General features: G+C 49.3%; 1 protein-coding gene across 1 annotated transcript in view; it reads right to left on the bottom strand.

Annotated features, from left to right (window-relative positions):
• Positions 1-17,702, bottom strand: part of ALPK3 (alpha kinase 3) — a 50,502-nt gene that overhangs the window by 11,901 nt on the left and 20,899 nt on the right. Inside the window, exons 4-5 of the mRNA XM_075558036.1 lie at positions 16,383-17,634; positions 145-2,299 (exon numbers count right to left, since the gene is read on the bottom strand). Of these exons, the coding sequence (XP_075414151.1) occupies positions 145-2,299; positions 16,383-17,634 (3,407 nt within the window). The remainder of the gene's footprint in view (positions 1-144; positions 2,300-16,382; positions 17,635-17,702) is intronic.

Below are 17,702 nucleotides of genomic sequence, written 5' to 3'. Positions count from 1 at the left end.
AGATCCAGGTCTTTCTGATTTCAGAGCCACCGGGATCATTAAATTAGGTGACCTTTTCAAAGGTCCTCTGTTGTCCCTCAATGAGAATGGGCCATGCTGCTGTCAGCCTCCGTGGCCTCCAGACTGCCCAGCCTTGTGGCTTACCTTTGAGTAGGTCTTTGGCTTTCCTGGGCTTGGCCGGAGTGTCCTGCTTGCTGTCATCCAGTGCCGGCTCTGCATCCAGGTCACCGGCCTTGGCGCTGGCACTGGGGTCTCCTGGCGCCAGCTCCTCCTCCAACCTTGGCACCTCCAGCAGAGCTGCCTTCCTGCCCTGGATAGGGGAGCGTCTCTCCCGCCCTGGGCTCCCTGGGGACCCAGGTGTCAGACTCTTCCTGGACCCCCGGGGGGAGACTGTGGGACTCTCCCTTTCTTCAGGCTTGGCCACCTCCCCATCTCCTGCTGCTCTAACCTTTGGGAGAAATCGCTTCCTCCGGGCCCCCAGAGCCAGCTCTTCAGGTGTGGCTGCGGGAAGACCTGGCAGGGCCTCCCCTGGGGCCTCTTCCTCTGGGGAGGGCTCCTGTGCTTGGCCCTGTGCTGGGAGCAGTCGCTGTCCGTTGGCCGCCTGCCTGCCTACAACCCCGGCTGGCACACCCCCGCTGGTCTCCTGGGCGGCCCCAGTGTGATCAGGCCCCTCGAAGGAAGCCTCTTCTTTACCCTGGCCCTCACCGGATCCTTCTTCTGAGTTTTGCCTGGGGCCCTCCTCGCCGACCACAATGGCAGGGATGCTGAGGGGGCTGGGGGCTGGGCCCTGGGGGTCCCGGGCAGCGGCCAAGGCCTGCTGGCCAGCCTGCACCTCTCGGTCCAGGAGCCCGGTGAGGCGGCGGGACGTACAGGGGCTCAGTAGCAGGCTCTGGGCGCTCTGCACCAGGTGGTTGTTCTCCACGCGCTCCAGGATGCGTCGCGATGTCCGGGGACTCAGGCCAGCCACTTCCACGGCAGGGGGCAGCTTAAGTGAGGGCACAGGGGCCCCGGGGGCCACACTGTCCTGGGGCTCTGCCACTCTGCCACTTGTCTCCGTGCCCGACAGCTTTAGCAGCAAAAGCAAGTAGTTCTTCAGGGAATCTATGAGGCCAGGATCACAGCTCCGGGGGCCGGGGGTCCCACGCTCCACATTGGACATGTTGGAGCAGGCCCCCTCATTGCCAGGGGCCACGGTTGCTGGAGGGTGACTCTGGGTGTGGGTGCTAAGCCCTGGAGGTGGTGTGGAGGCAGCTCCGGGTAAGGCCTGGGTCTCAGAGGGCACGAAGGCAGCAGTGCTCACGTGCTGAGCAGCCAGGGCGCTGGGCGACTCCTCTGCTGGGCTGCTGGCCAGGTCATTCGCAAAACGAGAGGCCATGGTGGGCGCCTCTGGACTCTGATCAGCTGGGGGACAGCTGCCCAGATCCCCAGACAGCACTTCCCCCTGCCAGCCCTCCTTTGGGCACTGGTACAAGCTGGTCTCCAGCTTGTCTTTGGCTGGGCTGGACCTTCCGAGCGCTGGACCACTCTCTCTTCCCATCTGCTCCGAGTTCCTCTCGGGCGGCAGCTGTGCTGGGTGTGAGAGGCACCCTGACAAGGGGCCCGGTGCTGCTTCCTCGTGGTTTCTGGAGGCTGTTGCCACAGCTTCCTCAGAGCTGAGCACAAAACCAGGCGTGTCTGAGGCAGAAGACCCTTCTGGAATCTGCTTAAAGTGTCTAGTAACCTGTGGGGGGCTAGGGCCCTCTGAAGAAGGGGGTGCAGGGGCTCTAGGCTTCTGGCTGTGGCTGCTCCTGGGCCCCTGCTCCAGCTGACCTCCTATGACTGTGGGTATGTCTCCCTCTGACTGCGGCCTGTCCTCTCCCTGGATCCTTCTGTCCTCCTGAGTCCTCTCATCTGCCTCCATCTTCCTGTGCGCCTGCATCTTCTCACCTGCCTGTGTCCTTCCCACCTGTGTCCCTGCTCTTCCTTGTGCCACCACATCCTGAGATGTGCCGAATGTCCTCGTGCCTTCTTGAGCCACAACATCCACCTGCAGCCCTCTCTCTGCATGAGGCTGCTGGCTGGTTTGTGTTCTGCTTCCCGGTGTCAGCAGCCTCCCGTCCAGCTGTGTCCTCCCATCTGCCTGGGAATTCTTGTGGCCTCCTGCTGTCTGCTCAGCAGAGACTCTCCCCTCCTCCTGGGTTCCTGTGCTCATGGGTTCCATGCTGCCCTGACTTCCAGAGGTGCTGGGACCCAGTGAGGCTACGCCGGGGCTGCTGCTGGCTGCCATGCTGGGAACCGTGGTTGCCTGGGATGCCAGGGCCTGGGGGCACAGAACAAAACAAAACGTGACCACACTTGCATCCAATCTGACCTCCTGCACAATTGCCCTTGCAGGATCTCAACACCTGATTTCTTAGGCCATGTGGGGGTGGGAGGCAAAGGACAAGTGGCAAAGCGCCAAAGCCGGCTGCCCGCCCCCTCCGACGCCAGTGTCCAGTCTCGGTTCTTTAGGGGCCCTTCTCATTCTCCCTATGGAAACCATGGTCCCACGCCTTACCCCGGCCACTTGGAAGAGGCTCCCAGAGCTGCCCATCGGTCCCTCTCTGGGGCACTAACTTCCCAGGATAGAATGACAGGGGACGTAGGGGAGGCCAGAAGAGCCCCTGATAGTAGCTTCAATGGCAGCATCTGCCATTCACGAGTGAGGGCCAATGCCAGCATGCCACCCAAACAGAGAGGGCAAAAGTCATCGTGAGCGGCCCGATGACAAGAAATCAATGGCACACGACAGTCGCATCTTTGCACAGCCTGACATCTGCGAGAAAGCCGCGGGTGTGGGTTCTTCTGGATTCCATGCTGAGTTGGCCTCTGACTTGTGGCGGCACCAACACTGTCCAGGCCGGCACCGCCCCTACCGCCACTGTGTCCCACAGCTTCCACGGGCTGATTTCCAGAAGCAGATCCCCAGATATTTCTTCCCTACGCTGAGTCTGGAAGCTCCGCCAAGGCTGGTCTCGCCTCACAACCAACACACCCACACACAGGCAGGTGGTCGCTGCACACAAGGCGCGTCGCGTCGTCCAGGAATGGAAACGGAGTCTCCCCCAGATGCGAATTCTGCCACGGAACTACCAGCGCCGCCAATGCACTATGCTTGATCTGCTGTGTAGATTACCTTGCCCTAGAGCAGTGGTTCTCAACCTGTGGGTCGCGACCCCTTTGGGGGTCAGAGGACTCTTTCACAGGGGGTGCCCGGTTCAGAACAGTAGCAAAACGACAGCTATAAAGTAGCAACAAAAATCATTTTGGGAACTGATTACAAGGATCCACATGTGACCTCTTCCCTGGGAGAGGGACAGCAGAGAAGGGGGGGAAGGGAGACTCCGGATAGGGCAAGATATGACAAAATAACAATGTATAAATTACCAAGGGCACATGAGGGAAGGGGGAGAGGGGAGGGAGGGGGGAAAAAAAAGGACCTGATGCAAAGGGGTTAAGTGGAGAGCAAATGCTTTGAGAATGATTGGGGCTGGGAATGTATGGATGTGCTTTATACAATTGATGTATGTATATGTATGGATGGTGATAAGAGTTGTATGAGTCCCTAATAAAATGTAAAAAAAGAAAAAGGGAAAAAATGATTAGGGCAAAGACTGTACAGATGTGCTTTATACAATTGATGTATGTATATGTATGAACTGTGATAAGAGTTGTATGAGCCCCAATAAATTGTTTAAAAAAAAGAACTAGAAAAAAAATCATTTTACGGTTGGGGGGGTCACCACAACATGAACTGTATGAAAGGGTCGTGGCATTAGGAAGGTTGGAACCACTGCCCTAGAGCATTGATGAGACCTGTCCCATTTTACAGATAAGAACACTGATGGTCAAAGACAGAGCATAATCTGTTCGCGGTTTGATGCCAGTTGGTGGCCTAGTTTAGATTAGAACCTGGCTCCAAACCCCAAGTCATTGGCCTTTCTAGTTAATGCTACCCATCCCAATATAACCAAAGGATTTTCTGTCTAAACACGGTGGCAAACGACAATAATCATCCCCCACGCCCCCACACCTGGTGTGTTCCTCTTGAATATAATCAAGATAACCAAGAAAACAAGCAACAAAGTAAGCAAACTCCATCTTTAGTGAAGCTAAAGGAAAATGGGATCCATACTTAAAAAAAATGGCCAAGGCTACCAAAAGGAAGGAGAGGCAGATGCTGGGTTTGGGGGGCCACGGGGGTGGGGCAAAGCTGCATGGGGGCAGGTGGGAGGGCATAACCAGTGAAGCAGCACAGGAATAGCGGGTCTCAGAATGAGGCAGCACCGTTGCTGGACATTAGAGAGAAGAGGTTCATGATAAAGAGGTGCATCCACGAGTTTGGTGCAAAGGGCTGCAGGATCATGAAGGGGCCCTGGTACTGCGATGGCTCAGCATCTGGCTGCTAACCAAACAGCCCAGTGGGTACAGACGAGGAAACCCTACGGGGCAGCGCTACACTGTTATATCAGGTTACTCTGAGGCAGAATCAACTCTGGTGCACATAGCGACAAGACAAGACGACTGGGAGAATTGAATAGAAGTAAGAGCAAATGCACACATGGAGAGAAGAGTGGATTGGCCCAGGGTCAGATCTCAGAAATCACCAGCAACAAAATATACTCCCTGAAGGAAGCTTCTAAAAAGCAGTCGCGAGTCTGTTATAAGTAATAGAATACAGAGTCAGGGGAGTACTCGCTAAAAGCCATCACGAACAAAACATGGGAAAGAGAAGAAAAGCTTCCCCAAGAACATCCACTAGAAACGTTAACTGGAAACTGAGGAAAATTCTAACCAGTCTGTTTCACCAATAAGTTTAAAAGCTTAATGAAGAAACCACATTTCTGAAGGGAGAATGCGAGCAAGAATTCAACAGGAAGAAATGGAAGAAGATGGAAGAGATAGAGAAAGGAAATATGTGAGCTGTCAGAACTCAGGAAAGATATTGAAGAACAAAAAATACAGACAAATTGGAAAGCATTTGAGAAATAGGAAATTTTATGGTAAATACAGTGAGGAACATAGGAGGCAGAAATGAGAAAACATAAAAGCAAACTAAAGTGGAAAGAAATGGTCAGCAAATGGTTATCAGTCAGATATTAGACCCTTCTTTTAACGTCTGATATTTTGGGATGACCCCAATCTACCCGATTTTGGGATTTCATGACGAAAGTTCACGGAGCAGAGAGGCTCATCGCTTAGCACTTTCTTTGGAAAAATACAGATCTCGTGACCAAGTCAGTCTTTTCTAGCTGTTCTCAACATTAATATGGACACAGGCCTCTCTGTGGACAAAGACAGTACTGGCTGCACAGAAACTTGCTGTGCACGAGCCTCCTAAAAGTGAAGGTTCTTGCGAAGTGACCTTCGCTTCCCTTGAGCCCCAGTCCCGTCCATCCTGGGTCCTGCTTGCGCTTTCTCCTCCATGTCTCAGGATCCTTCCTTCGCTTTACCTCCTCTGCCGAGCTCCAAGCTGCCAGCAATCCCATCACGCCAGGACTACAAGCTACATCTTGCCTCGACTGGAAAGCCCTCCGATTGGATCTTTGCGTCTGCTAAACTATCATCCTCAATGCTGCCCAGTAATGTTTGCAAAACACACATTGATGTGACACTCCCCTGCTTAAAAAACGGCTCAATGGCTTATCATCACTTGCAGGATAAAGTCTAAAATCCCTTGCCTGAAAGATCAAAAAGTTAGCAGCACTCTCTGTTGGCCAGGGCGGAGGAAAACAAGCATTAGCAGAAATGTGGTGTGAGCCCTGCTGGTGCAGTGCTTACTCATGGGCTGCTAACCTCAAGGTTGGCGGTGCAAACCCAGCAGCTGCTCAACCAGAGAACGAGGAGGCTGTCTGCTCCTGTACAGATTCACCATCCCGGGAAGGGAGCACTAGAACTGACTGAAGAGGGATTGAACCATGGAAGTATATGACATGTGACTACTTTATCAAGAAAACCGCGGAAAAAAGAGACCAAACTTGACAAAGGTTACCATAGGTCAGTGGTTCTCAACCTTCCTCATGCCGTGACCCTTTCATACAGTTCCTCATGCTGTGGTGACCCCCAACCATAAAAATATTTTCATTGCTACTTCATAACTGTCATTTTGCCACTGTTACGGACTGGGCGACCCCCGTGGAAAGGCTGTTCAACCCCCAAAGGGGTCGGACCCACAGGTTGAGAACTGCTGCCATAGGTGAAATGGAAAGAGTTGTTGGGTAGGGGCATTGAGTTTATGTCAATGGTGGTCGAATAATTTGGAAAAGGATATCATTAATGGCTGTACAACACAAGCGTATAGTCAACGGCACTGAATTATACACATAGAAGTTGTGGAATTGGATAATGCTCGGTTATGTATACTTTTGCCACAATTATAACAAAGATAATTACATGGATAACAATTACACAAATGACTATAAAGAAGAAAATATTCTAGAATTGAATAGGATGACAATTGTACAGCTCTTCTTGATATTATTTAATTATTGAATTGTATGACATGTGGATAAAGTGCTAATAACTGTTTCAAAAAATAGGGCATAAAAACATATCTTGGTATTATGCAGTCAATATTTGAATGATTCCATTTTAAATTATTTGGCCTGACTCTTAAATTATTACTATAAATTTGGTGTGTATTTGTTTGCGATAGTTTATTGTGCCAGTTTGGCTAATAAACACAAGTGGGATTAATTGAAGGGCGGAGAGATAAATGGCTCGGTGAGCCTCGCCTTCCTTGTCTCTCCCACTTTAGTCATCCGACCAGTGTGTAGCTCAGCTGCCTTGCTTGTTCTGTGCAATTTAAAGGGCACACTACCTGTGGGACGCCTAGCCTGTGGACTGTGTCGCTGTAAGTTGAGGTCCCTTTAAGACCACATGATTGAAATTTACATCTCCGGAGCTGAGGACTGACAGTTGGTGACCTGCCTTGCTGTTTGCTGCCTGTGCTGGGATAGCCTAGCTCGCTCTCTCTACAGAGGACTAGCTGGCGGCCCTCAAGACTTGAAGGACTGCCAGTGTCTCACTACTCTCTCACGGGAGTGAGTTACACTGAGCCATTTGTACTGCTTTATAATTTAACTGTTCATTTCTTGTATTATGTATCTATCTGTATATAATTTAACAGTTCATTTCTTGTGTTATATATCTATCTTTATAAATATATAATATATATATATAATTATCAGCAATCTGGTTTTATCTCTCTAAAGAACCTTGTCTAGCACATCGTTATTTTTTAAAGAAAACAAAACAGAAGTATATAAAATAAATTAAAATTTTTTAAGATTTGCAGTTCCCTAAACTCTATGAAGCTGTGCTCCTCTGTCCTATAAAGTGGTTAATGGTCACAGTTGACTCAATGGAAGTGTGTTTTTAAAAAGCAGAATGAAAAATACATATACTCTTTGACCCAGCAAGTACACGCCTAGGAATTTACTCTACCGATAAACTCTTACGCAAGGGCATTTGTTGAAGCAAAGTTTATAATACCAAGAAACTAGAAAATGTCTAAATTCTATCAATATGGGGCGAAACCAGTGAGTTATGGTAAATCTATACCCTAGATATATAAAATAAACATCCATGTTAAAAAATGATGCAGAATAAAATTACATGATGCAAACATATACACACACAAAGAAAAAAAGCCTGGAAGGCTGCCCAGTTACAGCAGTTGACTAGTGGAAAATAACTGCTTTCCAGAGGTCAAGAAAGAGGAAACTTAATTATCTTGGTAACCTTTGAGAGTTTAAAAGTTTATAATATGCACATGTAACACACGTACTGTGAGATGTTTTCCAGGCTCATCCATGTCATAGCAGGTACTGGAGCTTTGTTCCTTTTCAGAGATGAACACTTACCTGTTGTTGGACATTTGGGTTCCTTCTACCTTTCTTCTGTGTTGTGAATAATGCACAATAAATATTGGTGCTTGAGTGTCTGTTGGAATCCTATTCTTTTGGGTATGGGTCCATGAGTAGTACTGATAACTTTAAGGACTGCTGGTGGTGCAGTGGTTAAATTGCTCAACTACTAACCAGAAGGTCAGTGGCTCAAACCCACCAGCAGCTACTCATGAGAATGATGTGGCAGTTTGCCTCCATAAAGATTTCAGTTCTGCCATGGCCAACAGGGTGGCTAGGAGTCAGACTGGGCTCAACAGTAACGGCTATGATAATACTGGGCTGAGTTCTGAGGGACCACCTACCTGCGTTCTGGAGTAGCTGTGCCATTTTATAGAAATGGACGCGGGGCCCAGTTTCTCCACACCTTTGCCAACACTGCTTATCCCAACACCCTTGTGGTGTAACGTATTATCTGCTAGTGCTTAACTTGTACTTCCCTAAGGACTAGCGATGTCGGACAGCTAGCAACTATTTATGGGTCATCCGTACGCCTTCTTTGCACGTGCTTTACCTGTAACTGTGCATGTCATTATCTAGTGAGCTAACTCTAGACATCAGAGAATTAGGTCATCTTCCCCCCAATTTGTCTTTTAATTATTATGTTTAGACCACTTCTATTTACTATGAGTATGCTTTTATTTCGTTTACTCCTTTTATTATCTTCCTACTTGTTCTGTTTTCCTTCTCTTTCCCCTTTCCTGGATTCTTTTGTATTATTTGACAATGTATTTTAGTATTCTGTTCTAATTTACATATTGAGAATTTTCCTATATCTGTTTAGTTTTTTAAAATTCTATTAATTACTATTCTCACCCTATCAAGCCACTCACTGGCATCGCGTTGACTCTGACTCCTATAAACCCCGTAGGACTCGGTGGAACTGTTCCTTCGGGGCTTTGAAACTGCATCTTTCTGGAAGCAGCCACCTCAGCTTGTTCCCGCAGCATGGCCAGCGTATTGGAATCACCAGCCTTGCAGTTAGCCGCATACTGCCTCCCCAACGGCATCACCAGTTATTGGTCTGTAGATTATAAAATACTCATCCTTAACATCCGATCAAACTATGCACAGCCTACTTGGGATCAACATTTTAGTACTGTTGAAATGAAGCACTCTTACCATAAGGGCCCTTTACCCTCCTGCGCTTGATGTTGCGGTTGTCTTGTGTACTCCACCTACAGACTTTTGCCTCTCTGTCAAACATATTTTAAAGGTCTCATAGGGAGAAGAATAACGTGTTCTGTTTATCCATATATTTACTATTTCTTCTGCCCTTCCTTTACACCTGAAGTTTTAAATTTCCTTCTGCTATCTTTTCCCTTCGGTTGGAAGGACTTCCTTGAACAATTCTGTTAGGGCAGATCTGGGGGCAATGTAAGCTCCTACTTTTTCTTCATCGGAGAATGTCCTTATTTTACCATGAGTCCAGAAAGCTGTTTTCTGCTGAATTTAGAATGACAGGTGATTTGTTTTGGCACTAAAAAAATTGCTGTTCAACCTCTTTTGGGCATCTATGATTTCTGATAGAAATATAAAGTCATTAGATTGGTTCCCTATAAATGAACCCAAGCCCATTTAGCAGTGGTAAATTCTGGCTCCTAGCACCTCCATGTGCTGTAGAGCTGGCTGCACCCCACTCGGTTTCCACGGCTGTGACCTCTTGGAAGCAGTTCACTGGGCCTTTCTTCTGAGGTGCCTTTGTAAGGGTTTGAACTGCCAACCTCTTGGTTAATAGTCAGGCAATGAACCATTTGCACTGTGTCCTTCCTCTCTATATAATGCACCACTGACATAATGCTCCTGGGCCGAGACTTGTGTGGGCTTCTTGTATTTGCAGGTCGAATGAGCTTCTTGAGTCTGGAGGGTTACATCTATCACCAAAGTTGGGACGGGGTCAGCCTTTATTTCTTCAGTTATTTTTCCGTACCACGCTTTTTCCTGCCCTTCCAGGTGTTTGATGACAAATGCTAGGTCCACCCCTGCTCTGGAGGCTCCGCGTGCATCCTATTCCAATCGCTCTTTCCTCCTGCTGCTGTTTGGATGGATGGTTTCTAAGGCTCGATCTTCAGTCACGGACTTTCCTGTCACCCCACTCTGCTACCGAACCCATCCAATGAATGGTTTTTCTCTTGCTCTCAGTTATTGTAGTTTTCCGTTCCAAAATTTACCTTGTATTCTTCTTTATATTTCTCTGCTGAGACTATTTGGGGATTCATTTCTAAAGTATTCATCCATACTTTCTGGCACATTTTTGTGGTCGTTGCTTTAAAATAAGCTAATTCCAACATGTATGCCAGCTTGATATCAGTGTCTCTTGACTGTCTTTTTACATGAAAGTTTAAGTTTTTCTGACTTTTCAAGTTTTGTGTTGGCAGTCAATCTACCTGCTTATGTTCAGAATGCCAGTTCCGCTCACAGGACTGTGGTTTCAATGTTGGTTCTGTTTTTAAAACCTTGTGCCACTGTGTTGTCGTGTGTGTGTGTGTGTGTGTGTGTGTGTGTGTGTGTTCTTGGCCAGTCTGGAACCTGGAGAGTGGTCTCTTAGTTCCATTCTACAGCTTTTGGCATGTTGTTCAGGATCGGATCACCTTGGGAATGAGAATCCGAGCTCATAAGCAGTGTATGAGGTCCCCTCCGAGCTTATTCACGATCTCCCCGGCAATAATTCCTGGTCCTCGGCTGTTGTGTTTCCACTGCATCTGCTCCTCTGTCCAGTGATCCTCTGCTCCCCTTTAGTCCTCCGATCACATTAAAAAGAGAAGCGGGGAAAGCAAGCCCGCTGTCATCCGGTCACATAGCTAACACTTTAGTGACCCAACTCTGCCACTTATTTTTGCAAGTAAGCCTGTGTTTGGGGGCAACGAAAAGACCCAAGAGGAAACAAGGGTTTGTCTTACCCTCTGGGGACCAGTAAACTCACTGCCATCTGGCCAATCCCGACTCACAGCAACCCTGCAGGCAGGTAGAGCTGCCCTGTGAGTTTCTGAGACTGTAACAGTTTCTGGGAGTACTGCTGGTGGTTTCAAACTGCTGAGCTTCCAGCTCACAGCCCAGTGCGCCCCAGCTTCTCTAATTAAAGGGAAAGATTCTCCTTTCTCTCAAGTTTGGGGCACCTATAGGCTCTGTTGCAACGTCTGTCACTCACAGAAGACCCGTTTCCCGTTCCTCAAGTCTGATCCACGGGGCGATGCCAATGCGTACTGCTGGGCTGCTTCTTCCCCACCGGCCTGCTTGTTGCTGTGAACTGCTCTCAGGGCAGTGCCAGCTTACGGAGCTCCCATGTGCAATTAAACAAAACAGTGGGGTGCTTCACAATCACTGGTCTATTTGAGTGACTTGCTGCCCGATTGTGCAGTGCCTTCCACCCGAGGGGGCTCATCTTCCACAATATTCTATTGTGGCCCCATAAAGTTTCCATTGGCTAACTTTCAGAAGTGAATCGTCAAGCCTTTCTTCCTAGCCTGTCTGTGCCCGGAAGCCCCGCTGACTCCTGCCCCACTGGGTTATGAGGCACAGGATCCAGAATCACAGCCACACACAAGCCATCACAGGACAACAAACTGACAGATGGGTGGTGGAATTGCCTGATACTATTTACTTTTTAAAATCCTCAAATAGCTATTTTGTACATTTTGTGCAGATTTTTAGCTGTACTAAATGGGAGAGACAGGTTGGACTGTGCTTACTCAATCTTACCCAGAACAGAAACTGTGAACACAGTAACACTATAACAAACAATATTAGTTATTGTACTTTTCACTTCTGGAATTCTGTTTGGTTCCTTTTCAAGTCTTCGTTACTTTTTATAGTTTCTCGTTCTTTGCTGAAATTCTTCTGAAATTTTAAAAATCTTTTTGAGTATAGAAATTATAGTTTTATTTTTATAGTTTATTTCTGATCCTTCCAAAGTACGGAATCCTTGTGGGCCCATTTCTATTATCTGCAATTTTCACTAGTACTTTTCCCTATCACATTTTATTCTCTGTGCGCCTGCTTACCTTCATGTAGATATAAAATACTATCTTTTAAAAAGATATATTTTAAAATCAGTCCTTGAAAACATTCTATGCTGAGTTAAGGCATAAGAGAGCGACTATTGCATGACCCCACTTACATGATAGTTGTAACATCTGTAACAGGCAAATGTAACAAAATCATGTTTATTAGTGCACCAGGGTCAGGAAGGAGGGAGGGGGCCGGGGGGAAGACTGTTTAAGGAGGCACAAAGATTTTTTTTTAACAGAGACAGAAATTTTTTAAGTTTATAGTGGTGATGGCAACATGGTGTAAAGTTTTATTCTTTCAAAAATATTTCTTGACCATTTAAAATGTTTACTCTAGGAATTATTCAACCAAGGTGTAGTATAGCACCGACGAATCACACATTATACCTTTAGCTCCTGAATACTTCCTCCCTGCCCCCACTACCATGACCCAGTTCTACCTTACAAATCTGGCTAGACCAGAGCACACACATTGGGATATAGATAAGAGCTCTCCATACATGGCATTCAGGACAGATACCCCCCTCAGGAACAGTAGTGGGAGTAGCGATAGCATGAGGGTAGGGGATGGTCAGGGAGGACTAAGTGTGAGAAAGGCGGAACCCATCACAAGGTTGGGGACAAATAATAAATATGTGGGTCAAGGGAGACAATGGACAGTGTCAGACACAAAAGAATAATAACAATATGTAATTGAACAAGGTTTCACGAAGGTGGGAGAGGGGAGAGGAAAAAAGAGGAGCTTATATCAAGAGCTCAAGTAGAAAACGTTTTGGAAATGATGATGGCGATATATACAAATATGCTTGATACAAATGATGTATGGAACATTATAAGAGCTATAAGAGCCCCCCAATAAAATAACTTAAAAATAAGTAAATAAAATGTTTACTTGAACTATGTTCTAGGCAGGAGGTCTCATGGTATAGGGGGCTATATGTTGGATTGCTAACTGCAAGGTCAGCAGTTCGAAACCACCAGTCACTCCTCAGGAGAAAGATTAGGCTTTCTACTCCCATAAAGAGTGATATTCTCAGAAACCCACAGGGGCAGTTCTACTCAAGTCCTATAGGGTCACTATACTTCAACATCGACTTGATATGCACACATACACACATATATTTACTACTGGAGGTTTACCAGCGCTCCCATTCTTAGGACCAGGGCCTATGGATCTGCCAAGAGCACTGCCCACTCTCTGTCTTTTCTTCCAGAGAAACAAATGCCACCCACGCCCACACATCCCCCGCCCCTCCAAAAAAATACTGTCACGTGCTGGGCTCATCATTGTGGATGTTCAAATCCTCCTTGAATTTGGCTTGGTAATTCTTCATTTCCTTAGACCATTAAGAGTTCTGGAATCCCCATTTTCAAGATATTATCCAGTATTTGTTATGCTACACACAGTCGAATGCCTTTGCATAATCACAGGTAAATATCTGTCCAGTATTCTCTGCTTTCAGCCAATACGCAACTAACATTAACAATGACATTCCTCATTCTACGTCCTCTTCTGAATCCACTTGAATTTCTGGCAATGCTCTGTGGATATACTGCTGCAAGTATTTTTGAATGGTCTTCAGTAGAATTTACTTGAGCTATAAATGATATTGTTTGATAAAGTCCACATTCTCTTGGGTCGCCTGTCTTTGGAATGGACACAAACATAGATGTCTTCCAGGTGGTGGACCAGGTAGCTGTCATCCATGTTTCTTGGCACAGATGAATGAGCACTTCCAGCATTTCGTCTGTTTGTGGAAACATCTCAGTTGGTCTTCTGTCAATTCTAGGAGCTCTGCTTGGGGCCAGCTATTCTCAGTGCAGTCAGAATTCCCTTCAGTATCATTAGCTCTTGAGCAGATGCTCCATCCTGAAAAGACACCGATCAACGCTCTTTGGCACGGTGGCTGTGTGCTCCGCGCTTTTTTCTTTAGGTGCTTTCTGCAGCATGCAGCGTTCTGCCCACCCGATTCGTCAAGATTGCAACTTGACGCTTGGTGCTTGGTCTCCAGTTCTTTCAGCGCCGCAGGCTGCGCAGGTTCTTCTCTGGTTGTCTAACTCTGGGTTTTTGCACTTTCCCTCATAAGACTCTACTTTGCCTTCTAGAGGGACCCTTTGAAATTTTTTAAAACCAGAAAAAGATTTTTGTTTTGAGATTTAATAGGATGCAAACTATTTAAACTCAGCCTTTAAAAAGCAACATCAAAATACACTTTTTAACTTAACATTATATATTACATTTTTATAGAACTACAACACGCCTTCTTGTAAGGACAGCAAAGCCCCCATAGGTGGCTCTCCTCCCAGGCGTCCTCGCTGGCACTGGGAGAGCCTGGCAAGGCCACCAGTGGCCCTGGCAGGAGGATGCAGCCATGCTGGCTGGGTGACCCCCACCTCTGTGGGTGGAGAAGCCAGATTCCCACTTAGACTTGGCCGACAGCCTGGTCACTTTCCAAATGAGCTCCCTGGGGGCCAGTGGGGCCATCCTTACAGTATGGCCCTGTCCAGCCGGTGGACTGGCAGCACTTGGGGCAGCCCCGCTAGCTCTCCCAGGGCCTCCAGAATGTGCCACCTGGGAACCAAAGTCACCTGAGACTAAACATGACGGGCCAGGGTCCCTGAGTTTGCCCCCTGCCAAAGTCCTCTGAACTACTGTCCCCAGAGTCCAGTGCAGTCCCCACTGGAACGAAGCCATCTCTTCACGTCTCCCATGCCACTGGCCTCCAACTCCTTCCCCGCAGGAAGTGTCTTTCCAAGGGACACATGGCCTCACCCTGTTTGTTCCCCAGGAAACTTGCTTTTCCTCAGCCCTCCCTGAGGGGCTGTCTCAGCATGCCCCTCCTGTTTCCCTTCCATAAGCCCTCTCTCCTCTGACCTCCGCCCTGCAGACACTGCCTCCCGCGGTTCTTCTGTTCCTTCACAGAGCAGCTGCCACCCCCAGAAAACATCTCCTCATAGTTCCTTCCCAACCAGCGTCTCCTTCCACATGGGGCTGCCAGACTTGGTATGAAAGAATACAGGATGCCCAGGTTCAGGAGAATTCCAGAGAAACAACGAATACTTTTCTTGGTATAAGAGTTTCTTGGAAGACTCGGTTAGTACAAACATGCCGAGCTGCTAAGCAAAAAGCTGCAAGCTCAGGTCCCCCTAGAGGTGCCTGGGAAGAAAAGCCTGCCACTCAGCTTCTGCACACTTGGCCACTGGCAACCCGATGCGGGCAGGTCTACTCTGACGAAGATGGGGTCCCCACGAGTCACAACTGACCCAACGAAAACTGGTGCCGCGGGTATTAACTATGGCCGTGTATTTGGTCTGCCTCTCCCCTACTCCAACCCCTCATAAGAAGCCTGTCTTCCTCCTGCCCTGCGTTAGAACATGGTGTCCCCAGTCCCCTGTGCAGTACTGCCCTCCCTCGGGCCCCTACTGTGGAACACAGGCCACGAGGGATGGTCCCCACCAACTGCCTTAACCCTTACTGTTACCACTCCTCTGTCCCTTCCTTTGAAGAGCGGACACCCCCCCCCCCACTTACCCTCAGAAAACATCATCTTTTATCTGTTGGCTCCTGCGCTTCACAAAGAGATAGCATCCCTGTTTCCACGTGAAGCCGTCCCCCTCTGCATCCCCCTTCCGTCCTGTTGCATGCCTGCTCCGTTTACTGGGTTCTTCCTGGGTACCACGCTCTGTGCAAAGCACCCTGGTTTTCCCACAGCCCTTGGTAATGAGGTGGGCATCATGATCACTCCCGTTTTATGAGACGTGGCCAGGCAAATGAACTTGCTCAAGATCAAAGCAGTAAGCAGAGTCATATTTAAATGCATGTATACCAGACACTGGAATCTTAAGAAAGCCCAGACTGGCAGCTTGTAAAAGCTTTCTCATGAGCATTCAGGTTGAGGAGTAAGTACTACAGCCTACAAGACTCACTGCTGGTCTGTCTCCCCCATGAACACTGCTGCCTGAAGCTGATTCCAACTCCTGAGGAGCCCATGCAAGTCAGGGCACACTGTCCCATAGGGGTCTCCAGATTGCCAGGCATCTCTTCTGAGGGGTCCCTGGGTTCACTCGAACCTTTAAGTTAGCAGCCAAGTACTCAACAGTTTCCACCATCCAAGGTCCTCTTGCCTTAGACAGCCATGGAAAACCCTCTCCACCAGACCCGTTCTTCCCTCCAGTTCCCCAGCGGCCCAGTCCCCTTGGCTGTGTGCTCCCCCACTCCCAGAGGATGGGTCACAGTCAGGCTGTGCTGCCCGTGTGCCTGGCATCTGGAGTGGCTGGAGGAAAGGCCATGTCTATGGTCTCCTGCTTTTGGTTGGGGTTCCACCCCTCCCTATCCACCCCCACCAGCCCTTTCCATAAATAGTCCATTGCTCACTGTTGTCGCAAGAGTTTCCATGAGATCAGCTTCCCAGAGCGGCCTGTGGACACCTGACACCCCCTGGCCACTTACCTCTCCTGAAGTCCGGTGGCCTGCTCGCCCCTGCAGGGAGCTGTCCCGGGTGCTGTGTGTCCGCCGGGCAGGAGGCATTGGCACTGGGGCAGAGGCTTGAGTCGGGGGCTTCCTGACGCCCTGGGGCCCAAGTTCTGAAGTCTGACTCAGGGGAGAGGCGGGCTTGCTTATGACAGAGGGCTCCTCCGTGGGCTTCGGAGGGGCAAATCTCTTCCTGTTGAAAGGCCTCGTCGGCTGGGGGGCTGGAGGAGATGTGAGCTGGCCAGGGGCAGCAGGCTCCTTCTCAACTCTTGCCTGACCTGGTACCTTCCACAAGGGGGATTCCCTGCCATGTGGGGGCTGGGAGCCCGACTCCGGAGGCCCGCGTGCCTGGGTGCTCTCCATATACATGTCCTTCAGGGAGAAGTACACCTGCTCTGGACCTGGAGCTGGGACAGAGCCTGAGGCAGGGACAGGGGTTGGAGCAGTGGCATCGTGGGCCTTGTCTTGAGTGCCCATCGTGGAGGCTGGCTCCCTGGCACCATCTGCTCCTGAGGATCCTGGCACCAGAGCGGCCCTGCCTCTGGGCAGGGTCTGAGCCTGTTCCCTGTTCACAGGCCCCTGCGTCCCACGGGAGTCAAGCCCGCCTGAACTGGGAGCATGGTTTTCAGAAGGATGGGGCACTTGGGCTGCCTTCTCGAACTCGGGCTTCTGCAGATCTTGCTTAGGTTCTTCAGCTTTCTTTTTCTTCTTAGCCCCAGACTCCTTTTGGGGGGCTCTCTGGGGTCCCAGCTCCATAGCCTCACAGATGTATGTCAGCAAACCATGCTCCCCATCCTCTCCGTTCTCAGGGGCTGTGTCCCCGTTGGTAGTCGCCTCCCCAGGAGCAAAACTGTTGATCAGGCCCAGGCCTGGGTGCTGAGCCGGCTCCGTCTCTCCCTCCTGCCAGGCTGTGGGGGTCCCGCCCTCAGCCTCCTGGGGAGGGGCAGGGGGCACAGGCACATCAACCCCACTGAGCCGCCTCTTTCTCTGAAAGCGGTCGGGGCTGAGCTTGCGCAGTGTGTCGGCCTCCCCGGCAGCCTCCTTTCCATGCTTCCAGCTCTGCTCGATCTCACGCATCTTGGCTGCCGCCTTGCGCTTCAGCTTGGCAAACCAGCGCTGGTGGATCTTGTACTCCGTCATGGTGCCCACCTCCAACACCCCTGAGCAGGATACAATACCCTTGGCATTCTGGGCAGAGGCCTGGTAGATGGCAGCATCTTCTTCTTGGCACCTGGAAGTGGGAGCATGTGGTGACACCTCTCCTCTCCTGGGAGCTGTGTACCCCCCCACCCCAGCTCC

Source organism: Tenrec ecaudatus, chromosome 9 (genome assembly GCF_050624435.1).
Source record: "Tenrec ecaudatus isolate mTenEca1 chromosome 9, mTenEca1.hap1, whole genome shotgun sequence".
Classification (NCBI taxonomy): Eukaryota; Metazoa; Chordata; class Mammalia; order Afrosoricida; family Tenrecidae; genus Tenrec; species Tenrec ecaudatus.
The sequence above is the reverse complement of the archived record's forward strand: the minus strand, read 5'-3'. Positions and strand labels throughout refer to the sequence as shown.